General features: G+C 36.8%; 1 protein-coding gene across 2 annotated transcripts in view; it reads left to right on the top strand.

Annotated features, from left to right (window-relative positions):
- Window positions 1–11,903, top strand: part of LOC102912552 (sulfotransferase 2A1-like) — a 37,672-nt gene extending 25,769 nt beyond the window's left edge. Inside the window, exons 4-6 of one of the 2 annotated variants that reach the window (XM_042263100.2) lie at window positions 6,247–6,329; window positions 7,381–7,558; window positions 11,768–11,903. In XM_042263100.2, coding sequence (XP_042119034.1) covers window positions 6,247–6,329; window positions 7,381–7,558; window positions 11,768–11,880 — 374 coding nt within the window. In that variant the 3' untranslated portion in view covers window positions 11,881–11,903. The remainder of the gene's footprint in view (window positions 1–6,246; window positions 6,330–7,380; window positions 7,559–11,767) is intronic. The other variant, XM_006997180.4, reaches the window with a different exon arrangement.
- Window positions 11,904–26,938: the final 15,035 nt, after the last annotated feature.

The raw sequence follows: 26,938 nt of genomic DNA, 5'->3' as shown, positions 1-26,938 counted from the left end.
GTTGAGTATTGTTATTTTCTGATCTGTAAAGAATTGTGTTAAAATTTTGAAGGGTATTGCATTAAATCTGTAGATTTCTTTTTATAAACTGGCCAGTTTTACTATGTTAAACCCGATGATCAATGAATATGGGAGACATTTCCATGCTTTGAAATCCTCTCCAATTTCTTTCTTCAGAGTCTTTAGGTTCCTGTCATACCGGTTTTTCATTTGCTTTCTTACAGTTACACCACGATATTTTATCTTACTTGTGGCTATTGTAAAGGAAGTTCTTTTCCTGATTTCTTTCTCACCACATTTATCATTTGAATATACGATGGTTACTGGGAATTTTTTAGTTATTAATGTATCCAGCTACTTCACTCACGATGTTTATCAGTTTTGGATCTCCTTGGTAGAATTTTTGGGTTAGATTATGTATCCTATTGTATCACCTGCAAATAGTATTTTTTTTACTTCCATTACAATTCCTTAATTTTTCATATTCTTGTATACAACATTTCAAGTGCTGTGTTAAATAGATGTAGAAAGAATGGAAATTCTTGTCACATTCCTGTTTTTTTTTGTGTGTGTGTGTGTGTGTGGAATTGCTTTGATTTTCTCCCCATTTAATTTGATGTTGGCTAGTGGTTGCAATATATTTCCTTTAGTATGTATAGGTATGTCCCCGTATCCCTGATCCCTCCATGATATTTATCATGAAAGAATGCTTCTGTTTGTCAAAGGAAATTTTGTTTTGCATCTAATAGGCTGATCTTGTGGTGCTTTTCTTTCAGTTGGTCTATATGATGGATTAAATTAACAGATTTTCATATGTTGAATCATCCTTGCATCTCTGTGATGAAGCCCACCTAACCAGGGTAGATTATTATTTTGTTTTCTTAGATCCAGTTTGTGAGTGCTTAATTGAGTATTTTACATTTATGTTCATAAGAGAAATTGGTCTGTAATTCTATTTTTGTTTCTTCTTTGTGTGGTTCAGATATCAGGTAACTGTGGCCTCATAAAATAATTTGGCAATATCCCATCTATTTCTATCTTGTGGAATAATTTGAGGAGTATAGGTATTAGCTCTTCTTTGAATATCTGGTAGAATTATGTACTAAAAAATCTGGATACAATTGGTTGGGAGACTTTTAATGACTGCTTCTATTTACTGGAGGATTATGTATCTATAAATATTGTTTTGAACTTCATATAACTTCAGTAAGTGATATCTAACAGAAATGTTCACATTTTTTAGATTTTCCAAGTTTGTGATGTAAACATTTTTGAAGTATGACCCAATGACTTCTTTAATATCCTAAGTGTCTCTTGTTATGTCTCTCTTTTCATTTCTAATTTTGTTAATTTGGATATTCTCTCCCAGCCTTTTAGTAAGTTTGGATAAATGTTTTTCTACCTTGTTGTTTTTCCTCAAGAACCAACTTGATGTTTCATTGATGACTTGCATTGTTTTCTTTGTTTCTATTATATTGAGTGTAGTCCTCTATTTGATTATTTGCTGAATTCTTTTGTAGTACTTGTGTCGGCTTATTATTGTTCTAGAGCTTTTAATTGTGCTGTTAATTATCTGGTATGAGAATTTTCTAATTTCTGCTATCAGGTTTTAAGTACCATGAGCCTTCTCTTAACACAGCTTTAATTGTGTCCCATTAGTTTTGGTAGGTCATGGAATTATTTTAATTGAATTCTAAGAAGTGTTTATTATATTTCTTTCTTTTTTGACCCATTATTAATTCAGGTGGGGATTTTCAGTTTTCATGATTTTATAGACTTTCTATATTACCTAAAATGCAAATTTTGCTCACAGTGGGCTCATTTTATATTGTGGGTTATTTCAAGTTTTTTTTTTTAAATCTGTGGATACTTGATTTGTAACTGAGTATCTAAATGATCAATTTTGGAGAAGGTTCCATGAGGGAATGAGAAACAAGTATAACCCTTTTGTGTTTGGGTGAAATGTACTATAGATGTATGTCCTGGTCATTTGTGCCATAATGTTTGATAATTCCATTATTTATCCATTTAATTTCCTTCTGGAAGGCATGCCCATTTATAGGAATTTGCTGCTGAAGTGTCCCACTATAAGTCTTTGGGATTTGGTGTTTGATTTAAGTGTTAGTCATATTTCTCTTACAAATATGGGTGCCATTGCATTGGGAAATAAATGTTAAGAATTGAAATATCATCATGGTGGATTTTTACCCTAATAAGTATAAAATATCCTCCACCTTCTCTTTTGAATAATTTTGGTTTGAATTCTCACTTTTACATTTAAATTAACCCATTTTTATTCATCTTTGTATTGTCACAGGTCCTGTGGCTTTACCTGTCCTCCAGTACCTTGCTCCTTGGGCATCTCAGATGTGTCTGTCCACTGTGCCCTTCTTCTTCCCCTCTGTAGTTTAGTTTTTTCTCCTAACCTTATCCAGCCAGGGTATTGGTGAATATGCTTCTTTATTAAACCAATCATAACATAATTTACACAGGGTGTAGAAATATTCCACAACATTTCCCTCTTTTTTGTCTAAATTAATAGGAAGGTTTTAGCATTATCATAGTAAAGCTATGGAAAATGGAAAAAGGTATTAAGATTTACAGTACGAATACCCAATCCATTTGTGCTTAGCAAAACAGATAAAATAGTTATGTAACTTATCTTAGTCTAAAGTTTTGTATCTAATTTTCTTTCCATTATAACTAAGGAATATTTATTTATAAATATTGATTTTTCAACTCCATCAAATCCCAGAAGGATGAAATATTACTCAATGACAGGGACATCATGCTATCTCAACAGTCACCCAAAGATCCTCTGCAATGATGGGGCATCCATCTTTTGCGTACAGGCCTGGAATATCCTACCGACTTTACTGTGCAGCAAATATTCTGAAAGACTTCCTACCTTGTCTTGGCAAAGTTTGGCAGTCCCCATTTGTTGTTTACCCCTAGCCAGTTTTTACAGTGACAGCAATTGAAGCAAAGGCCATTTCTTTGCCCACATTGCTACCTTTATTCATAAATAAAAAAAAACTCCGTACAGTTTCTTTGATGTTCACCATCTATTCTGAATTAGATTGGTGCTGCCAGGATAGACATATCTCACTTTCATGAAAAGCTTAAATTATTATAACATTTAAAACGTCATATTTTGTACTTCTTTGAATGTTTTAAAGATTGCCTATCTATTTAAAGTACATGATTCTATACCTAGAACATCTAACTAACAAGACTATAAATTTGAGTATTATCGATGACTACTGATCAGTATTGCCTAATTATACATTACATTTATTATTGAGTTGCATAAAAATTACCTTAAGCAATTGTGGTAGTATACATACATTATAACAAAAGTAACTTTAAATTTGTATAAATAAAGTAAAATTCATTCCAACATAAAATATTTAGAGATTAACAGTTTTTGGGGGGAATTAAATATTCCATAATCTACTCTTTTTTTTCCCTCATAATAATCTAACCTGTTTCTATCATTTCTATATCATATCCCCTTCCTTTTTTTAGAGATTATGACCAATTTCAATGTGTAAACATCCCTTCTTAAATGAAAACAAACATTTATAACCAATATTTTGGGACTGTATGTCTAGATTCCTAGACAATTTTCTGCTGATTGGTGGGTTCTGGTAAACTTTCAGGAACTCTGAGAAAATCTGGATCATTGTTAAGGTTTGGCTTGAATATTTTTGTGAGGCTAGATCATCACAGCTAGCAATATTAAAGCTTTTTTTTGGATGTTGAATCACCCTCAACATTTTTATTGTTTTTTTTGTCCTCTTGGTCTGAAATATTTAAAGGTATATATATGTATATATTACCTTTATTAAAAATATAAACTGTGCATTGTACACAAACTAGCCAGAAATAATGTTTTTTTGTTTTATTTTGGAGCAGGTAAAATATACACCATTTTTCTTGTATTTACTTTAGGTTTGTTTTTTCATGTCTGTAGTCAGGATTTTAGGGGATCTTTCTTGATCAAACCTGAATTTCGTTGACTCAGGATGAATCCACAGGCTCTTATTTTCTGTGGAAACAAAAGCAAATCAAATGTCTCTGAGACATTACCATTCACTCATTAAGAGTCAAAAAATCTAAACACAACATATAACATAATATAGAATCTAGAATCTGTTTTTGATCTATATATGGTTTATAATAATTTTTATTATTTTAATTCTTTTTTAAGGATTTTACTTAATTGTTTTTAAATCATTTAAATCTATGACTGTTTCTATTCTTTCTCTTCCTCTCCCAAGCCTACACACATTTTTCAAACATGCTGCGACCCACTTAGAGGCCTTTATGTCTGAATATGTACTTATTGTGTATCTCTAATACTTTCTGTCTTTATGAACAAAAAAACATAAATTTGCCACCTACCATGTGGCTAGAAGATGCCTATCTGTATCTCATCCTGTGTGAAACTGTGATAACTTGTCATGCTTCAGCTCAAGCCCACATGTCACAGCCAGGGAATGTGTCTCTGTATAGTGGCACACATGAGAGGCATGAATGATAATGCTGGTCTTGGCTCTGTTTTTGTGTGTCTAAAAGCTTTTTTAAGACATCTCACACTGTGGGACACACAGTGGTTGCCATATGTAAATCAACATTTCCCACATTTCAGTTTTGGAATTATCATCAGAGGTTTATATTAAATTCAAAATGCTCAGCCAATAGCTCAAGCTTGTTACTAACTAGATCTTACATTTAAATTAACTCATATTTATTAATCTATGTTGTGCCACATGTTCTGTGGCATCAACTGCCTATAACATCTTGCTTCTTCAGTGGCTCACTCCCATTCTGCCCTTCATTTCCTGCTCCATAATTTGGTTGTATTGCCTAACCATATCTTGCTTGGCTATTGGCCACTCAGCTTTTTCATTAAATTAATCTGGGCATAATTTATACAGTGTACAGGAACATTCCATGGCACTTAGAAAAGGGGGTGGCCTATGAGTGGTAATAGGAAGGATATCAGGATGGAAGAAAGCAGAGTTTTCCACAGGAACTGCATAGATAATCACCTGGAAATGGGGGCACTGAGTGAGGACAGGCCACAGCAAAATTTTGATATAAAGCTGTGAATGAAACTGAATGATTGCCTTGAGTTAAAAGAGGTAGATGTGAGGCTTTATAGATAGCCTACTTGCTTTCCTGGTCAGAGTGACCTGTGTTTTTTTTTTTTTTTTTGGTTTTTCGAGACAGGGTTTCTCTGTATAGCTTTGCGCCTTTCCTGGAACTCACTTGGTAGCCCAGGCTGGCCTCGAACTCACAGAGATCCGCCTGCCTCTGCCTCCCGAGTGCTGGGATTAAAGGCGTGCGCCACCACCGCCCGGCTGACCTGTGGTTTTTTATGGAGTGTCTTCTTCATTTGGAGGTGAGGGGAAAGCAATGAGTAGGTAGAAGGAACTTTGGAGAATAAGACCTATGTTATACACATTATATTGGGTAATTTGGGGGAGAGATGATACCAGGTATTCTGCACAGAGATGAGGATGAAACTAGGAGAATGGACTTGAGGAGGAATTGGAGAGATAAAGCTCTGCATTGAGTCTACTACTTTCATGCCCAGTTTTGCCTGTGAGTTCATGGGAAATGGTTGATTGAGTTGAGGTGTAGGGCAAATCAACAATTTATGGTAGGGGTATTTAGAAAGGTCTCTGAGATCCACTAGAGATGGAGGGGGCTGATGTAGGTGTTTTGATGTAGAACTGGGGATAATACTGGGGGATGGGACCCAAAAATGGAGAGTGAGCCAAAAATCTAAAGTTAGCTTACCTTTTTCCCTGCAAGAGTAATCTGTAGGTTCCCAAGAAAGTCCAGTTGAAGTAGTGGCTTGGGATAATCCTATGAGTTGGAAGAGTCAGGATAGGAGGAGAAGGTTTTTGGGATCCACACTAGATGGGGGGAGATGCCACAGATTTTCTGTGGCAGAATTTGGGATCATACTTGGGTATTGGAACTGGAAGAGAAGAGGAAAAAGAGAAAATATGTGGTCAGCCTACCTACTTCCCTGGCATGAGGCAGCAAAGTAAATTTTGATGAAATATACTAAGGATAAAAAAAACAGAAAAATTGAATCATTCCAAAATAATTTTCTCTCTCGATTTTATCTTCCAGGGGATTTTTATGTAAAAAGCAAAACCATCCATCAGATACTTTATCTTTTGAGAAATATTTGAATGTTTCATTATAAAATTCAATTTTTCCCAGGGAACGTCATTACCCACCTCTGTTGCATGCTTATTCATTTTCCCATGAGTCTCCTTTGCAACCATTCAATGCACTATTTTCAGGTATTGCTATAGTTGTTTACCTTTACATTAAATATTAACAGAATCTGTGATAAAATATGTAATAAAAATTTAGAGCCAAAAATTCCTCTATGTGCCCATGTGTAGGGCTTGGATTCCAAGCAAAGTCTTTCTTATTCCAAAACTTTGCGTTCTTATGACCAACTCCTAGAATTGAGCCAGCTATGGCAGTGCACAGTTATAATGCCAGTCCAGGCATCTGGTTGTGAATTTGATGCCCATCCAAGTAAGAGCATGAAATCATAATTCAAAACAATATCAAATATTGGCAATAGTCCCAAGTAAAAAATTATTGAGAACATTTTTTATGAAAGTGTTTTAAATCTGTGTTATTCTCAGTTACCCATAGGAAAAAGTATCATTTGGCATAAACATGAACCTCCACCAAATTATTTGTGTATATTGCTTTCATTCACCTTGACTGCTTTCTAGAAGTATTTCTATAAGTATCTTTAAACATCACAGGGCAGGTTGGGTATGGTGGTGCACACCTTTAATGCTTGCACTTAAGGGGAAAAGCCTCTTTGTGTTTGAGGTCAGTCTGGTCTCCACAGCAATTTTCATCAGACTAGATAGGACTCCCTCCATAGCATACTGTCTCAAGACACACATCCCATTGTATTTAGTAGGTAGGTTGGCATACACCTGTGAATATAGCAATAAACATTTAGAGACAAGATGATCAGATGTTGATGGTCTTTGTTCAATACCAAGTAAATTTGAGGACATTCTAAGTTATATGAGACTCATCTAATGTCAACTCCCCCATAAAAAATCACAGCTTCTGTATTTTAGGGGCCAGAGATCAGTCATATTGCAAGATGACTTAATATACAAATGCTGTGTTTGACTCTTGCCCTCTTTGCAAGGCCTGTTTCTTTTCTAAACCCAATTGAATACTTTTTCATTTCATGGTGCCATTTCATTCTTCATGTTTCTTTTTCCATCTTCCATCTGTAGTCACCTTTTCTGCATCTGCTCTCTCAGAGCTCTCTAATTATTAACCTCATTTTTGTTTTGTTTCTTCTTGTAGAATACAAGGGGAACCATAAGGAAGATCTGTGACTTCCTAGGAAAGAAACTGGAGCCAGATGAGCTAGATCTGGTCCTCAAGTACAGCTCCTTCCAAGCCATGAAAGAAAACAAAATGTATAATTTTAGTATCATCCGAAAAGATGTGAATATTAATGGTTTGGTCCTCATGAGAAAAGGTGAAGAAATTATCTAGTTCCAAAATATGTAAGAATAAGTGGAGGGTTTTTTGTTCAAATGAGGCTCTAAGAAATGGTTGTGAATGTGTCAACAGTCATTGCTAATCTCTGATAATTTCTCAGAGACCTTTGAGGGGAATCGTTCCGTGGTGATGACATGGACTTCAGAAACACTGAAAAGATTGATTTTTTTATCTGGGAGATGATGTTGGCATTTTAGAGGGTTGTGTACAATATCCTCAATGGAAAATAAGATTCATGTTTTTGTGAGTTTTTGTTAGGCTCTCTGTATCATGGCCCTAAACTCTAAAGAAAATGTTTAATGGAAAGAACCAAATATATATATTGGATGATTGCCACAAAATACACTTCCATTCACTGCTGGAAAAAGATGTTCAACAGGTCAAGATTGCTGATCCACTGTAGGCTAAGAGTAGAATTTATAAGGACTAAGTGGATTATCCTCCAGTGTTAAAATATGATGGCATTTGCCAAGCTAAATTTGGATTGATTCATGATCATAGCTACTGTCTTTTTTTTTTTTTTTGAATTGTCTCCTTTGGAATGGGAGTACCCATCCAAACGTCTGTGCCACCTCTCTATGTTATGAGTAAATTGTGTGTATGGTTTCATAGCTGTGCAGTTGAGGAGTGACTGCCAGAATACACCACACCAAATTAGTGAATAATTGGTGAGGTGGAACTCAGGGTTGAAGAAGGAATGTGTTTGATGTGAAGTATTTGGGGGTGACTAAAAAACTTGGGTATAAATGCAAGAAGTGGAGAGTTATGGGTTTAAATTCCCTCTTCCAATTATTTACATGCTTCAGCCTTAATCTTTAGTCAATCTCCAACCTACATGTGAGGATAACATCATAAGACTCTAAGGACATCAGGAATATATAGAGAGACATAAGTAAGTTAAATTCATTAGTGTATTGCATTTAATTCAGCACTCCTGGTGTCCTCAAAGGAGGAAATTATACTTAGATTTGGGCACACAAAAATGTCAACTCAAGAAAATGGTCATCTATACACTAAGGACTGAGGCCTATAGGAGGATCCACTGCCATTGATCCATAACCTCAAACTCCTGTGCTCCAGGTTCTGTGGACATAGAGTTCTCTGTACTACAACTGAGAATCTCAAGTAAGAAATTGCCCATTCTTGGATTTCCTGTAATGAATCAAAATTGGGTAGAGATAAAAGAGTATGTGTACATAAATGGCTCCAATGAAATGCCAAAACAAAAAGGTGGCTTGTTTAATAGAGAGAGGCTACTGAAACTAACAAAAGTTTTATCTGAGACACACTGGAGAAGGTGAATTAAAATTTGGAACAAAATTACATGAAGAAAACTGTAATTTCCTCTTTTCCAGCTATGTTTTTCCAGAATGAAACCACATTGGGATTTTAGTTTAGTATCTTCTAAAGTATAGAATTTTCATGTATTATATTTTTGGAGGAAAATATATAGTAGTTATTTCAAAAAACTGATATGGCCTTAAAGTCATATGTTCTTTCATTATCATAGTGATCATATAAGACACCCATTTCTTTTGCATTTGAAAATAACTTTTATTCTGAGAAATTGTTTTCCTTGTATTAAACTCACTATAAGCCATGAATCCCACAGGACACCAGGTCAATGAAGGGGTAGACAAACTTCATTACACCCCTCAACCCGATTCATGACTCCAGTACAGAAGTTGCTGAGATGCATATGTTGGGAACCCTTTTTGAAAGAATAAGAAGAATGAGGAAAATTTTGATCTTCTTAATTCCAACATTAGATTGATTCTTTTTTTTAATATGGAAAGTATGAGTAGATCAAAGTTTAATTCTAAAATTTATTTCATTACTTACCATTAGATACCTAATTCTTAAACCATAATACATGAAAAGTTGTGTTAAATGTTATACTAGCTTTGACTAAGAGGAATTCTCTCTACTTATTTTTGTTGTCATTCAGTTGCTTTTCTCAGGACACCAGAGAGATATATTTCCTTGCCTCTAGAGAGACACTCTGAAGAGCTACTCTTTATATAGGAGACTCACTTATCTGGATAGATGGGATTAATTTAGTTTAAAGCTCCAATGAAAAATTTTCAACAAACAATTTTGAACATTATGATTCAATATTTAGATATTTTTGGGAATATAGACCAGAGAGATATTCTGTTTAATTGATATAACTTTTATACAGACATTGTCACAATCAAGACACATGGGAGGAAATGTCTTCTGACAAACTTCAAAGGTTTCACCCTCATTAGTTCACAGTAGATATTTAGTGTAGTACTAAGTACTAGATATGTTACTTGAGTCAGTACTCATTTTCTCTGATGTACAAAAAAGATATTAATCTGAGACATAGAGGGAAGACCTATGGAGAAGCCCATTATCTACAGGTCAGAAAAGCCAGGAGGGTATGGACAACAACATTTTATGAGACCTGCAGCCTCTCAAACTAGGAGGAAGTTCCTTTCCAACAGGAGTTAATCCACTATGCATTAATGTTTTACTGACACTGGACACATCAGAGTTTGAGGAGGTTTTTACAAAGAAGCACTGAAGAAAAATACATGCATGAAAAGTATACAAGATTTTGAGATGGTTGGACTGAGAACTTTATGAGTGCCCCTCAACAAATATGAGTCTTTCATCTGGACTGATTCATTCAATTTAGCAGACATAGTGAATTTGCTGAGAGTCTGGTAGCTCAGCATCCAGTCTGGTTTATGAGAATCAAAAATTGCTGTGGGATACAATAATGCAACTTGTTCCAATAATGAGTATTATAATGAAGCTGAAAGTAGCAATGGGCATTGATAGATTCCAGTATTAATAGATGACACTCTTATAGACATTGCAAGTAATGGTATATTATTTGACTATTGTGTATCAATAATTCAATTTTTTTAATGTGTACCACTGGGCATTTAAAGTTAACTTATGTGATACACAAAGATTATATTTTAGTAAGGAAAAAAACATGACTTCTATTGTCAGTCTTTTTGGCTTCAAATCTACATGCATAACTATACTGCTGGAAAGATCTCCAGGACTAATTTTTCTTCATCAACAAAATGACAACAAGGCCACTATCTTCCTTACTCTTTCACAAATCCTTTCAATAATTCCATACTGAGAATGTTTTTGTATGTCTGACACACTTTGATAAATGAAGCCTTTGATAACTTAAGAAATATTTTACTCTTCAAACATATTAGATGCATATTTCAAGCATGTTTGAAAAGAGGAAATTTATCAAAGTATCACGGCTATGAAATAAAATACAGAAAGGATAGGGCCTGTAGAATTCTACATGGAAAGAAGATAGAAAGAGATGTTCACCATCACACAAATAAGGAAACAGACAAACAAGAAGTGACTATGTGGAACACATCAGCACTTCAGGGATAAGGAACACATAATCCAATGTGAGAATTTGGAATATTGGAGATATCTAAGTCCAAGCCTAAAGACCTCCTAGAATGTGGTTATGAGAACCAAAGTAGGGTAAAAAAAAAAACCTGGGATGAAATCATCTTCATGCATCAGCTAACTCCATACTGACTGAAAACAGGCATCCTGGGATGCTCTCAGCAGGCAGTATTTTGTGTCTCTTGTATCTGTTGGAAATATCAAGATGACTGATATGTACCTCACCATTGTGTGTATATCCAACTCCATGGTATCTGATACTTTCAATCTCTGAAGGCATGTGCATTCATATGCAGCTACAGACACATAATTAGAATTAATTTTAAAGGTGTTTTAAAAGTTGTGGCATGGTTTGCAGAACAGTTATAAGTAAACCCTAAAGGAAGAAAGAACAATTGAAGTATGTTTAGTTAATTGAGATATGAAACTCTGTTGGGCTTGGGCTCGATAGTATGATGGAAGCATGTCTAGTGAGAAGGAGAAATAATCTGGCCATTAAAAATATAGATCCAGTGTCCATGTTGTTAGATTGTGGAGTTGATATGTTGGTATAAGAGATGGTTGACATTACTTACACAAAGATACAAGTCTGTTTGCATACTTTCCAAAACATAAGAATTGTTCTCCATCGAGTAACTGTTAGTTCTAGTTTATTAACTGTGTGGTTCTACTTAAGCAGAAGGTAAGATCATGTGAATAAAGAAATGAGAACAGATTTGTAATCATCATTAACCCATCTCTGTGTCTGCTTCACATTTTCCAGGTGTTCCTGGGGATTGGAAGAATCACTTTACAGTAGCTCAAGCTGAAAATTTTGATAAAGTATTCCAGGAGAAAATGGCTGGTTTTTCTCCAGGGCTGTTTCCATGGAAATAAATTCTTAAAATTTTAAAATCTTACATGGACACTGGTGTTTATTTTCCTGTCCTTGTACAGGTGACTGAGTGGATATGGTCATAGAATACATCCTATTATTGAATTGTGTAGGGTTTTTTTCTAAAATATATTAGGAGTAATAATAGCAGTAGTTATAGTGGTTATAGTGGTAGTAGTAGTGGAGTAATTGTGGTTGTTTTATGTGAGTCTGTGTGTGTGTGTGTGTGTGTGTGTGTGCAAGTGCATGTTGTTGCAGGTGTGCATCATGCACATGGGTGTGCACATACATTTCTGTGTGTAATACCTTTAGGGATGAGAAGAATGCATTTGTTCCCATGGAGATGCCATTGCATGTGCTGTAGGCTCCTTTATTTGTGTCCTGGGAACTAAATTCAGGTCTTCTATCAGGGTAGTACAGTGCTCTTAACCTCTGAATCATCTCTCCTGCCCTGAATCTTGTAGTCTTGAGTTATCAAATATTTGTTCCTATTATGACTGGTTTACTATACACTGCCAGTTAAGTCCAATTTGCTTCACAGAATTGCAGCTTAAAACAACCTTTGTAATATCTGCAATATAAAACACATTACAGAAATTTGTAGATAATTTTTGTTCTGTTACATCTGGGCAAAAATAAATAAATTGTATTTATAGAGACATTAAAACCTAATTTAACTAGTCTATGGTAGAAGATCTTCATAAACTTACATTTCTACTCACAGCTGTGTATTTGTATTTCAGCTTTTTTCTTCTTTCTGGATAATTTTTACTGGGTGTATACAATAATGGGTTTCATTATAAAACTGGTTCATACATGCATATAATTGTCATTTTCTCAGTATTTCTCCTCTACTGCGAAGTGCCATACATTCATTCATGTTAGTACTTTATCATAACACACAGCACCTCTATGCTTGGGTGTCCTATGGACACACATATATTAAAATAGGGATGTTCAGAATGGAGAAATAATGCAATATTTTCTTTCCTTTTTATGATGACAGGGAAGTTATTTATTTTAGGTATGATGGAGAATATACCTAGGGGCTTCTAGAAGAGTCCGGAGCAGAGAAAGAGAGTAGTTGACAGAACATGGCCAGCAGAATAGGTCAGGCCACTAAGTGGGGATCAAGAAAGCAAGACTAAAACAGAATAAACTGAGAGAGTGCGGCCAAGAAGATCAAGAGAGCCAAGAGTAGGCATTATCAAATTGACAGTGTTATATATAAATCAGAGGCTAGGGAATAGAAGTCTATGACCTGGATAAGTAGGTGAGAAGAGCAGAGAGGAGTCAGAATACTGAATACTTGTGTGAACTTGGTAACAGTATTTGCCATGAGGGCATGGAGGCCAGCATGCACTTTGATATGCTAATAGGTACCAATTTAGCCATTTGTCCTAAGGACATTTTTGATCCTGACATTCCAGACAGTTTTTTTTTTTTTTTTTTTTTGGTGATGAAGGCCTATGTAATCTGTTCTGTGACTGCTTTTTGGCTGAAATTATGATGGTGTTGTCAAGACCTTGGAAGTTTGGAGTGCTTATCAAAGATTAGAAGGAAGGAGTTGAATTAAGGTTGGAGACATCTGTTTTGATTCCTATCCAGGTATACAGGGACAACCTGGCCAGCTTTAGAGCAGTATGAAAATTCTGGTTAAAGCCAGAGGCTCAGGCCTGTTTGGAATTCCATCACAAATGTCAAGTTAATATGGTTTACAGAAAGTGTAGGGATAGCTGATTTTGATTTGGAGCAGTTTATAGTTTTCAAATAATTAGAAATCTGAAGGGGCAGAAATAGACTGGAGAAAAAAGATAGAGTAAATGAGCATAGTGGAAATTTTTTTCTTGGGTATACTCTTGAAACTTCCAGATCCATAGGTAATAGGGTGTGCAAATAGTCTGAAGCCCAAGAGTATCTCAGTTAGACAGCTAGATGGACAGATACGTAGGTAGATAGTTAGATAGATATATCCCAATATTAGGAATTGACAGTACATAAGTAGGGAAGCTTAAGCTGTTGATTGACAGGAGTACTTATTAAGAGTATGAGTTGTGACAGATGGATGCAAGATATAAATCCTTGAAGCTTACATCAATTTCTTAAATATGCACAATGAGATGAAAATTTTGGATATATTATAATTGCTACTGCTTATAATCTATACTTAAATTTTTAGTGTTGAAAAGTCAGTTAACAGGTGTTTAACACAATATGCTAAATGGTCTTATTAATAAAAAAAAAAAGAAATGCAGAGCCAGATATTGAGGTAAAAGCTGAAAGATCAGAGAAACAGAACAAGCCAGCCACGTTTTTACCTATACAAAATCCTCAGCCTCAAGAGAGAGACTTCTTCTTTACTCAGGCCTTATGTACCTTTTTCTGCCCTGACATTTTGCTTTGTGGGATTAAAGGATTGTATGCTTCCCAAGCAAAGACATGAGATCTCAAGAGTTGGGATTAAAAATGTGTTCCACCACATCTGGCTCTGTTTCCATTGTGGACTTGAACTCACAGAAACCTGACAGAGCTATGTCTTCTGAGTGATAGGATTAAGGCTGTGTGCCATCACTATCTGGTCTCCATTTCTAATCTATTGGCTGGCTCTGTCCTCTGACCCCCAGGTAAGTTTTATTGGGGTGTACAATGTATAACCACATTTCTCCTTTTTGTCTAAAATAATAAAATATTATTTCTCAAGTCCTTGTTTAAGTAGACTCTAAGGTTAGATATCTCAGGTGGCAAATTGAAATTGTCCTGAGCAGTTTGTAGTCCAAAGCGGATCTTTGGGTGGTAATTATCATCTTAGTGGTATTATCATCCTCCTGATGGAATTCTTGTTGTGGGACCCCATCATCATTTCTGGATACTTCAAAATCACTGTTATGTATGGTCATGGTACTCTGCAGAAAACTGATAGAAACTCCTACCCGAAATCATGTACAGGCAGGTAATTGAAGCCTTTTTTTCTAGGATTAGTTAATACCCTATGACCACTAATACCATGTCAAAAGTTTAAAATGTTCATATATACATATATATGTGTACACACACACACACACACACACACACACACATATATATATATATATATATATATATATATATGTTATATATTAAGAAAAGTTTTAAAGAGTCAAAATAAAACCAAGGAATTATGAAATTAGTGGCAATAGAATATTCCCTTATGTTTTTCCCTATCCCATTTCTGGTAGCTTTTCTGACTTGATACAGAGATTTTTCATTTTCTTTTAACAAACATGCTTGGGTTTAGAAAAAGCAAGAACCATGGTCCACCTCCAAAAATAGCTGTAATTTTTAATTGAACTTGGACTGCATTAAGATTATTTTCATTATATGCTTGTAGAGCTCAACAAAAACAAACTTTTAGGAAGACTTATGAAATTTTATCTTGTTAAATATGTGATATACCATATACCAACAGGTCATTTTACTCTTTTTCTTGGGACGTTTTTGGATGTTTTGTCTTTTTCCTTTAGATGTTTCATTTGCCCAGTGAAAAAAAGCGTTTTTTAAATCAATAACTATAAGGGGTCACCCTTTAGGTAACACAGAAGACAAAGGAATCCCAGATTGTAGACAACCCACTGGCTGAATTACTTTTTAAAAAGCTCTTATATCTGTTATCATTCTCCACTTACCAGATATCTTTAAAATAACAGATACAGGAGAATTCCAAGGTTTGATAGTTTCTTCAATATGATGGGAATTTAACTGCTCTTAAAGCACCTGTTCTAAAGCCTGTAGTTTATCTCTTGTTGAATTGATTTGAATTCTAGTCATTGTCCTGAGCCCTCATTGTATTATTGGCTCAATAGTTTTATTATATATTTTATCACAAGTTAAGTTACTATCTCCTGTGAAGGAAAGATCCATGGCAATAGCTGAAAAGAATGTGTTGAATGGTTGCACATGGGACTTGTGAGAACCTGCACTTCTAAACAACAGAAACATCTGTGTTGTTGGAGGACCTTTCTCCAGGTTCCCCAAGCCCCACAGTCCCACAATCCACATATAAAATAATCACTCAGATGCTTATATCACTTATAAACTGTATGGCCATGACAGGCTTCTTGCTAACTGTTCTTTTATCTTAAATTAACCCATTTTTATAAATCTATACCTTGCCACGCGGCTGGTGGCTTACCAGAGTCTTTACATGCTGCTTGTCCTGGTGGTGGCTGCAGTGTCTCCCTCCTCAGCCTTCCACTTCCCAGAATTCTCCTCTCTCCTTGTCCCACCTACTTCCTGCCTGGCAACCTACTTCCTGCCTGGTCACTGGCCATCAGTGTTTTATTTATATAGAGCAATATCCATAGCACATCTGTGTAAGGAAGCTTCCTGGGGAAAATTGAATTTTAAAATGAGAAAGTAAACTGTTTTACAATAAACTAAACAGTTGTTGTGTGTGTTGCTACTTACACAGGAACTTTCTGTTCCTGGATGATACGATTAAGATATCAATTTCTTTTGAATATTCCAGTTTTTCTATTTTTATTGCTCCTTAATATTTGTCATTAAAAACATATTTGCTTTTGTTACTCCTGCCTGTGGTAATATATTGTGTACCCTAAAAAAGCTTGTCTGAAGATCACAGGGAAGAGCCAGCCACTAGATTAGACATAGAGTTCAGGTAGTGGTAGCACACACCTTTAAATCTATCTCTCAGAAGGCAGAAATCCATCTGCACCTCTGTAATCTCAAGGTTACCCTGGACTACAAGAGACTGACTCAATCTCAGAGAAAAATTGAGCCAGACAGTGGTGGCACACACTTTTAATCCCAGCACTTCAGATTTTATGCCTTTGCTTGGGAAGCAAGCATGCCTTTAACCCAAGAAGTAATATGGCATGGCAAAACAGGTCTATGGGGGTTGAGAAGATAGGATCTAAAATCTTTCAGGTGAGGAAAGCTTCTCAGGGAGAGGAGTCCTAGCTGTGAGAGATGGCTTGTTCTTTTGCCTCTCTGAACTTTTAGTATTTACCCCAAATTCTGGCTCCAGGTTTTTTATGAAAAGACCTTGTGGAATTTGAGAAACATCTAGCATACAACTTTTGGAGCATGAATTCACATAATAGCCACTTGCCTGTGGCCTTGCAGTCGCCTGCTCAGGCCTGATCTGCATACTGCCAGAGTCTTCACCTCATGTGGGCTGGATTCTATACCCTACTGGCTAAGTTTTTGTTGTAGTCTTTCTGCAGCCAATTCCAGAGTTATTTTTGGCTCCAAAATTGACAAGAGTTAGTCACTTTCAAACACTTTACCCATGCAGGTGGGTGAATATTTTGCTTCTTTCTTCTCCTTGTGGGTTTTGGCTTTCTTTCAGCAAACTCCTCTGCCTGCTGCCACACTATCATCAGAATCTCATTGTCAGAAAATTTGGTTATTTTGTTGGGATTTCTTAAGGAGATATTAGTTAACAGAAGGACTTCTTCCCACATTAAATATTGGAAATATTTTTACAATGGAGGAATTTTGGTTTCTGTTTGATAATGCAATTGATGCTCTAAAAATGGAACAATTACATGAAAGGATAATTAATGCTGATGGGATTCACATAGCATCATTGATAAATATTATTTGTTTGATCATTTTTATTTTATCATTTAAAAAAATTGGTTAAGATGAGTCCCAAGTTAAAAGTTTACAAGATATTTTTGAACAGATAATAGAGATATTCAGACCCAGACAGAATAATTTAAAAAAGAACCAATTTCAATATTGCATTATAAGGTAACAGAAAACAATCTAAGTCTTTCAAACAACCAATGTTAATCTATCCAAAAACCTTCCAGGAACTACCAAGTGACTTGTTATTCTTAAGACTTTGTAAGAACTGACTTGACTCAAATGTTAGATTTGAGGAGATTCTTGGAAGCAACAGTCTCATATGGCATCCACTTATCTTTCATGAAGCTGATCTTAAACCCATAATCAACTTATATTAGAATTATCCCTCAAGACTTGAGAGATTTAGTTATAGCAGTTTAGAGGCTGGTATTCAATTACTAAGAAGGTTCTGTGAAAAGATGTGAGTAAGACCATTGAACAACAAAATAAAGTTAGAGGTACAAAAATTTCTGAAGACAAACTTCTTGGAGAAAGTGATTATGCTGAAATACAAAGACAATCTTTATATAAATACCACACCCTGGCTTTATGCCCAATGGCTGACTTGAGTGCTTGAGACAGAAATGAAGACACAGAAAAAAAATGAGTCATTTATTAAAGTTATACAGGGCCAAAAGGACCCTCACTTATTTCTTAAAAAGACTACCTTCAACAGTAAATACAATGGCACCAATTTCAGAAACTAGACAGATAATAATTGAATCTCTAGCTTTTAAAAATGCTAATGCACAATACAAAAGGGTAATTAGGCTGTTATAAGCAAGACTAGTACCTTCTGATGAATAGATCTGAGTTACAATAAATATTAAATCCCATGACCATGATGATGCTTAGAAAAGAAAGGTGATTATCATAAGTTTGAGAAAAATAGTTATATCAAATATCTTAATTGAGTTTAACAAGGTCACCAAAGAAAGGGACTGAAAAGAGGGCATTCCTATAAATAATCTTTTCATGAGAAATAATCTCAACAAAAATGCTGGATTATGCAAATTATGCTGTGGAAAAAGCACATACATGAATAAGGAATGTTGATTAACAATGGGCACATGAAGTAATCATTTGCCTTGCCATTAAGAAACTCCCTGAGGGGTCTTTCATAGTCCCCATGTCAAATTCTGTTGAATCCTTTCCTATAATTATGAAGAACACAACTTTTCAGAGCAAGTAAAGAATGTAATGCCTATTGTAAAAAAAAAAAAGCAAAACAAAACAAACAAACAAAAAACCATACTGCTCTGAGTGTTAGATGGTAGAAAAACTATAGAAAAGAGAACCAAAAATTTGAACCAAAAAAAAAAAGAGAAAACAAAAATTTAAAGAGAAATCACAAATCAAATTTTCTGAAGATTAAAAAAGGGAAAGTCCCCAAAGTTATGATTGGGGAAGGGTTTTTGTTTTTTTTTCAGGAGAAGGAATGCTAAAGAATTTGAACACCACTGGGCAAATGAGACATCTGAAGAAGAAGGACAAATCATGCAGAGAAAATATTCCAAGAAAGAATGTTAGAACCAGAGAAGAGGGAGGACAGCAAACAACAAGGCCTTCCACATCAACACAAGAAAAGCTCACATGACCCACAGACTGGAACAGCATGCATAGTGCCTCTCCACTCTGCACCAGTTTTCTGCTTATAAGTTACGGCTTCCAGTTTAGTTATGTTATGGGCTTCCTGAATATGTGAACATGTCAGTCTCTGCTTATGCCTTCTCTTGTGCTCTTTTCCTTCTGTTGGTTTGTCTTGTCCAGCTTTGAGGTGATAATACTATTTTAACATATTGTACTTTATTTTGCTATATTTTTTAAATGAATGAATTAATGAGTGAGTGAATGAATGAAAATCTATCCACTAAGCTAAAGGTTAACAACTCAGCTCTCATTTATACCTGCTGGGAGAGGGAAAATCAGTTTATTTCAATGCAGTGACCCTGGATATATCAATCATTCCAATGCAGTCTTCATGTTCAGGAGTAGTTGACCAACATGTAATAGACCTGATCTGATGTGGTTGTTTCTCTTCTGCACTCTAATTTTAGCAGAAGAACAACCATATTCACACATTTGTATCCATACCATCATAAACCAACACACTTATGCACATCAAAAGTAAAGGTAAAAGCCAAGTCAAATGTGATGGCATCCATCTGTGATACTAAAACTCAGGCGGAAGAGACTTGAGAAGACCAAAGATCCAGTGTCATTTTCCAGTTCACACAGCATTTGTGGCCATCCTATTATACAACAGATCTGTAAAAGAAAAAAAAAAGCCAAACTCTGTTACTACAAGCACAAAAATAACCAATATCATAAATGTAGCAGATAATTAACAGTTGTTCTGACTTGGAAGTGATATTAAAAATATGTGTTTATAATAACAATTTTTAGCCAACCCATAAACATAGACAAACAATCTATTTTTGGGAATGTCCACACAGTTTTTCAGGATACTTCCTTATTTGCTCTAAAAAGGAGTGTCCTCCATAATTACATAAATACTAAAAGTTCAGAGAGGCAAAAGAATAAACCACTCTAAAAAGGAGTGTCCTCCATAATTACAGGAAAGGATTCAACTGAAATTGACAATGGGGCCTGTGAAAGGCCCCTCAGGGAGTTTCCCAATGGCAAAGGCTAGGGATTACTTCATGTGTCCATTGTTGATCTCCATTCATTATTCCTGTATGTGTCTTTGCCACAACATAATCTGCATAATCCAGCAGTTCTGTTGGGATTATTCCTCAATAAAAGATAATTTATATTATATATAGATTATTTCAGTCCCTTTCTTTGATGACCTTGTTTAACTCAATTAACACATTATATGTAAAAATTTTTCTTCAAGCTCCTGAAAAACAGCTTTCCTTTCTAATCATCGTCATGGTCATGAGATTCAATATTTATTGTAACTCAGATCCATTCATCAGAGGGTACCTGTATTGCCTGTAACAGCCTAATTACCCTTTTGTATTGTGCATTAGCATTTTTAAAAGGCAGATATTCAATTATTATCTGTCTAGCTTCTGAAATTGTTGTCACTGTATTTACTGCTGAAGGCAGTCTTTTTAAGAAATCTTGAGGATTTCTTCTGGGCCCTGTATAACTTTAGTAAATGACTCATTTTTTCCTGTGTCTTCAGTTCTGTACCAAGCACTCAAGTCTGCCATTCAGCATAAAGCCAGGGTTTGGTCTTTATATAAAGTTTGGCTTTATATAACAGAATAATCACCTTCTCCAAGAAGTTTGTCTTCAGAAATTTCTATACCTCTAGTTCTATTTTGTTGTTTGATGGTCTTAGTCTCATCTTTCCACCAGATTCTCCATAGTAATTGAATACAATCCTCTAAACTGCTATAACCAAATTTCTCCAGTCTTGTGAGATAATTCTATTACAAGTTGATTATGGGTTGAACGTCAGCTTCATGAAAGATGAAGGGATGCCATATGAGATGGTTGCTTCTAAGAATCTCCTGAAATTTAACATTTGCTCTTCAGTCAAGTCAGTTCTTACAAAGCCTTGAGGATACCAAATCACTTGGTAGTTCCTGTAATGTTTCTGGATAGATTAATGTTTGTTGTTTGAAAGACTTAGGCTGTTTCTCTGTTACTATACAATGCAATATTGAGACTGGTTCATTTTTAAAATCTTCTGTTCGGTCTGAATATCTTACGATCTGTTTAAACATGTTTTCTAAAACTTGTCTTTGGAATCATATTAACCAATTTTTTAATAATAAAATAGAAATGATCAAAGAAATAATATTTATCAATGATGTTATGTAAATCCCATCAGCATTAATTATCATTTCATTTAATTGTTCAGTTTTTAGAGCATCAATTGCATTATCAAACAGAGACAAAAATTCCCCCATTGTAAAATGTGTCACATATTTAATGTGGGAAGAAACCCTTCTATTAACTAATTTCTCCTTAAGAAATCCCAACTGTATTATCAAGTCTGCTAACAATGAGATTCAGATGACTGTGTGGCAGCAGCCAGAAAAGTTTCCCAGGAGAAAGCCAAAACCCACAAGGAGAGGAAAGAAGAAAAATATCCAGCCATCTGCATGGGTAAAGTGTTTGAAATTGTCTAACTCCTGTCATTTTTTGAGTCAAAAAATACCTATGGAATTTGCTGCAGAGTGTCTGCAACAAAAACTTACCCAAAGGGTATAGAACCCAGCTTAACTGAGGTGAAGACTCTGGCCGTGTTTAGATCAGGCCTGAGCAGGGCACTGCAAGATCACAGGCAAGTGGCTTTTATGGGAATTCATGCTTCAAAAGCTGTATGCCAGATGTTACTCAAATTCTACAAGGTCTTTTAATAAAAACCTGGAGCCAGTAATTAGGGTAAATACTAAAAGTTCAGAGAGACAAAAGAACAAGCCTCCTTTTACAACTAGGACTCCTCAGCCTGAGAAGCTTTTCTCACCTGAAAGGTTTTAGATCCTATTTTCTTAACCCCTATAGACTCGTTTTGCTACACCATATTAATTCTTGGGGTAAAAGGCACATTTGCTTCACAAGCAAAGGCATGAGATCTGAAATGCTGGGATTAAAAGTGTGTGCCACCACTGTCTGGCTCAATTTTTCTCTGAGATCGAGTCAATCTCATGTAGCCCAGGTTGACCTTGAGTTTATAGAGGTGCAGATGGATCGCTGAGAACTAGGTTTAAAGGTGTGTGCCACCACTGCCTGATTTCTTTGTCTAATCTAGTGGCAGGCTCTTTCATCTGGTCTTTAGAAAAGCTTTTTTATGGTACACAGTATATCACCACAGGCATGAGTAACAAAAGCAATGTTGTTTTTAATGACAAATATTAAGGAGCAATAAAAACAGAAAAACTGGATTACTCAAAAGAAATTGATATTAATTTTATCGTCCAGGAAGGAAAGTTTCCATGTAAGTAGCAATACCAATAATTTTTTAATATATTGTAAAACAGTGTACTTTCTCATTATAAAATTCAATATTCCCCATGAAGCTTCCTTACATCGCTGTCTCTGTTGTTTAATAGTGCAGTTTCTCAAAGGTCCCCTGTGCAACCATACAACATATTCTTTTCAGCTATTGCCATGGTTCTTTCCTTCCCAGGAAATAGTAACTTAACTTGTGATAAAATATGTAATAAAACTACTGAGCCAATAATAACTTGAGGACTCAGGAAAAGGGCTAGAATTCAAATCAATTCAATAAGAGATAAAATACAGGCATTAGAACAGGTGGTACAAGAGCAATTAAATTCCCAGCATATTGAAGAATCAATCAGACCTTGGAATTCTCCTGTATCTGTTATTTTAAAGATATCTGGTAGGTGGAGAATGGTATCACCTATAAGAGCTTTTTAAAAGCTACTTAAGCCAGTGGGCTCTCTACAATCTGGAATACTTTGCCTTCTCTGTTACATAAATGATGACCTCTTATAGTTATTGATTTAAAAAGCTGTTTCTTTTCACTGGACAATGAAACATCTAAAAGAAAAAAACAAAACATCCAAAAATGTCCCAAGAAAAAGAGTAATTTGCCTGTTGGTATATGGTATATCACATATTTAACAATATAAAATTTCATAAGTCTTCCTAAAAGTTTGTTTTAGGTCATCTCTACAAACATATAATGCAAATATAGTCTGTATGCAGTCCCAGTTCAATTAAAAGTTACAGCTATTTTTGGAGGTAGAGCATGGCTCTCGTTTTTTCTAAACCCAAGAATGTTTGTTAAAAGAAAATGAAAAATCTCTGTATCAAGTCAGAAAAGAGTCTGGAAATGGGATAGGAAAAACAATAAGGGACTACTCTATTGCCACTAATCTCATAATTCCTCGGTTTTATTTTGACTCTTTAAAACTTTTCTTAATATAAAACTTATATATATATAAACTTTTGTCATGATATTAATGGTCATAGAGTATTATCTAATCCTAGAAAAAAGACTTCATCTAGCTGCCTGTACATGATTTCAGGTTTGAGTCTCTACCAGTTTTCTGTAGCATACCATGACCACACATAACAGTGATTTTGAAGTCCAAAAATGATGATGGGGCCCCACAACAAAGATTCCATCAGAAAAATGATAATACCTCTACTCAATGTCCTGTTGCTAGGCAACCTGACTGTAAGCTGATCTAGTTCTCTGTCTTATCAGGGGTCTGTATTTTTCCACTGACTAGAGATTCTTTCCTTGTCCCTGACATCTCCCCCTTCTTAGTAATAATCTAAAGGCCAACATAAACCAGGTACAAATGGTCTAAAAGGAGGGCTCTGAAAGAGGCTTGGAGGATTGTAATCTATGGAGGATTACAGAGGCCCTATCCCTCTAAAGGTTTTGAAAAGGTCAGAGAGGTAATGTCTCTCTAGACTCAAGCACCACAGGCCTCCCCATAGTGCAGAAATCAATGGACTGTGCAGTTTTTTGAGGGAGCAGAAATGGATAAGTGTAAGGCTGCTACTGCACAACCGCTATGCAACAGGGCATATAATCCAGGCTCTCGGGATTTTGGGGTACCATGGTCCCCATCCTGTGCAGTCCCAGCTGTACTCCAATCATGCCTTAAGTGAGCCCTTTTCCCACACACAGATGCAGCCTCCCCAGAGTGAAGAGGTCTGTGTGGGGCATCTGTCAGGGCAAATTTCAACCCTGGAGTCATGCATATCAAAGCAGTGGTAATGAACCTGGATCTGCCTGGCTGGCAGCTCTGTTATTTGGCTTAGGATGAACCGAGTGAGGCAGGAAAGTGCCCAAAGGACCAGGAGCAGGCCTACAAACAGTTCCTAGGAGGGAGGAAAGAAGGGTTGTTAGCCAAGGGGAATTTGGAAAACTAATTCTAGAACCACCCAAGCTCTTGTTCTCCTTTTCTTTTTCTCTTTTTCTAGTCCTTTTTTAACCTTTACTATACTATCTCTGACTATCCCGGTGTGGTCTGTAAAGAAGCAACATTCCTCTTTGAGCACAGTACAAAGGCCACCCTGTTGTAAAAAGGGGAGATCCAGGCCTCTCCTGTTCTGTAAAACTATCTCAGCTAGGGAGAAAAAGGATGACTTGAGGGCAGAAATTCCCTGTTCACTTTGGGCAATATCCTCATCTATGGACAGGTGAAGCTCAGAGTAATGTTGGTTGAACAGGACCAGAGAGGCAAATTCTGTGCCTGTTTCCACTGCTCCAACCCCCAGAAGGACTGCTAAAGTGATGGCAGTAACAGGCTCCCATCAAGGCAGTCATCTCAGCGTGGCTTCTCTTCCTAAAGATCTAGGAATTGATCTGAGGAATAATAGGTTAGTCTAGGTGGAAGGGACCTAAGTGTCCTGAGTGGTGTCTCTGGTGCTACCCTGTTTGCTGTTCTTCCTGCCAGCCACAGGATGTGTCAAGCTGGCCCAACATGGCTATTGACCACCTGTGACACCAAGGCCAGCAAGTCCAACAAGCCTTTCTGACACTTTGGATGAAAAATTCAGCACTGCCCTTGGAAACATGACCCCTGCTGTCAGACTGGATTTATGACAAGCAGTGTCCCTGCTCAGCCCAGAACGTGATTGACTATGGGACTTGTATACTGTATGAAAGGTCTCAAACACAGTTTGCTGTAAAGTTCCCACTGTCCCCCCACAGGAACTCTGAGCAGTGTGATAACAGAGCTAAAAGGCTGGTGGGGGTTGCTGTGAGTGAAGACAATAGCCTGGATTGCTTGCTTGAGGGACAGCATTTAAAACAGAAGAAGTTTCCTCAGGAGAGGGGCTCTCTCTCCTGGGCAGACCAGGTATATTTACAGCTCTAACAAGGCCTTCAGGCAACCATCTGGGAGCAGAGTGTATCTCTTTTATGGCACCATTAACAGGATTTAGTCTTTCTGTGATGATCAGCAATGGTGTTAATGCTGAATGTTCTCCTACCTCACATCATGAGAATCAGAAGGCTGCTGTCCCCCAGACTCCTCCCCCTGCCGGCCCCTGTGACTTTTTCACCATGAATGAAGGAGCAGGCAGGCACCAAGGTGGAAAGGCTCTCCCCTTCCCCATCCACGGTCCCACAAGCTCCCCTCCCCCCAGTGCCATTAAGAACCAACCCTCCACAACAGCAAGCATCTGGCCCCACCAGCACCCCAGTCCTGGGAACCACCTCCAAGTCCGGCTCCATCCCCCACCCCTATAAAGACAAACCATCTCCAATACCTCCTACACTTTGAGATCCTTTACCATCACCCCCTCCAGAGCGGCCTTACTCTGTTGGAGCAGAAACAGGATCTCAGAGACGGCCCCATCCTGCACATCAGGCGACTGTCTATCTAGAGACAAAATGTCCCTCATTCCCTCTAGCCACCCAGCGGACTCATGGTTGCTTCAGGCAAATCCCAAAAGCACCACCAGTAGCTACCACAAGCCCTAGTTCCTGGCAGTCAGGGTTTGTGTTTTCAAAGGCCAAGTGTTTAAGGAAGGTACTTTTGTTTTTGTCTGGCCCAAACAGTCTCTCGGCCGGAGGGAATTTTGCCTGTGCTGTATTTGTATCATAGGGAGAGTTGCCAAGAAGTTTCTTAAGTGGCTAAGTTTTTGAGGATGGCTGTTCAAGTGAAGTAGTGGGAGTGGAGAAGGAACAAAGAAATCTGTAACTGGTTGTGATCAATTAGCTGTAAACACCACTACCTTCAGACCAACCCTTTAGGGAGGCCTCCTCGGCAGGGTCTAGAGGGAAGCTAGAGGCAAAATTGTTAACAGAGGGATAAAGATCGGCAGGAGCGGACTCCTGAGGATTCCTAGGTTTAAAAGTCATGAGCGTCCCCTCTTCCATAGAGCGCAGGTCGTGATCCGAGGGATAGACCTAAGGCTCTTGAGAAAGTGCTCGGGGGATCTTAGGGCAGGTAGAGGGGGAGTGAAAAGCTTCTTAGAAGATTTTTTCTCCTATATTAATAACCTCTTGCATGTCAGGGGAATGTTTATAGACCCTAAGAATGTCATTAATAAAAAAAGGCTTTAAGGTCTTTTTTCTTTACCCTAGTTCCTTGTATTTGAGAGGCTCATTTAGGCCAGAAATGAATAAATCTCGTGACGAAGTTGCCTGTCCCATGGCTTGTCACTTTCTTACCTGCCTCGTCTCTGCTCTCCTCTGGGATCACATCCTGAACCAGGTGATTTCAGGGGGATCCAACAACTTCACCAAGGCCTTGGTCTTCCTCCGGGAGACAACATTCAGAACCTTAAGAGGTGGTTTCACCCAGTCGCCCCACCTGCAGGGCTTCAACGGGTTCTCAACCACCCTAAGGAGGGAATGTAGGGACAGGAGATACAAAGGAAAACACACCAAGTTTAGATTCTGATCAAGGTGCCACTTTATTTCCTTTCACAATGGTTTATATAGTTCCACACGGTAGGGGGGGAGCAAGTAGCTGTCATCTGCATAAGGTGGGGCAAGCTAACAGGATGTTT

This window comes from Peromyscus maniculatus, chromosome 1 (genome assembly GCF_049852395.1).
Source record: "Peromyscus maniculatus bairdii isolate BWxNUB_F1_BW_parent chromosome 1, HU_Pman_BW_mat_3.1, whole genome shotgun sequence".
Lineage (NCBI taxonomy): Eukaryota > Metazoa > Chordata > Mammalia > Rodentia > Cricetidae > Peromyscus > Peromyscus maniculatus.
The sequence above is the reverse complement of the archived record's forward strand: the minus strand, read 5'-3'. Positions and strand labels throughout refer to the sequence as shown.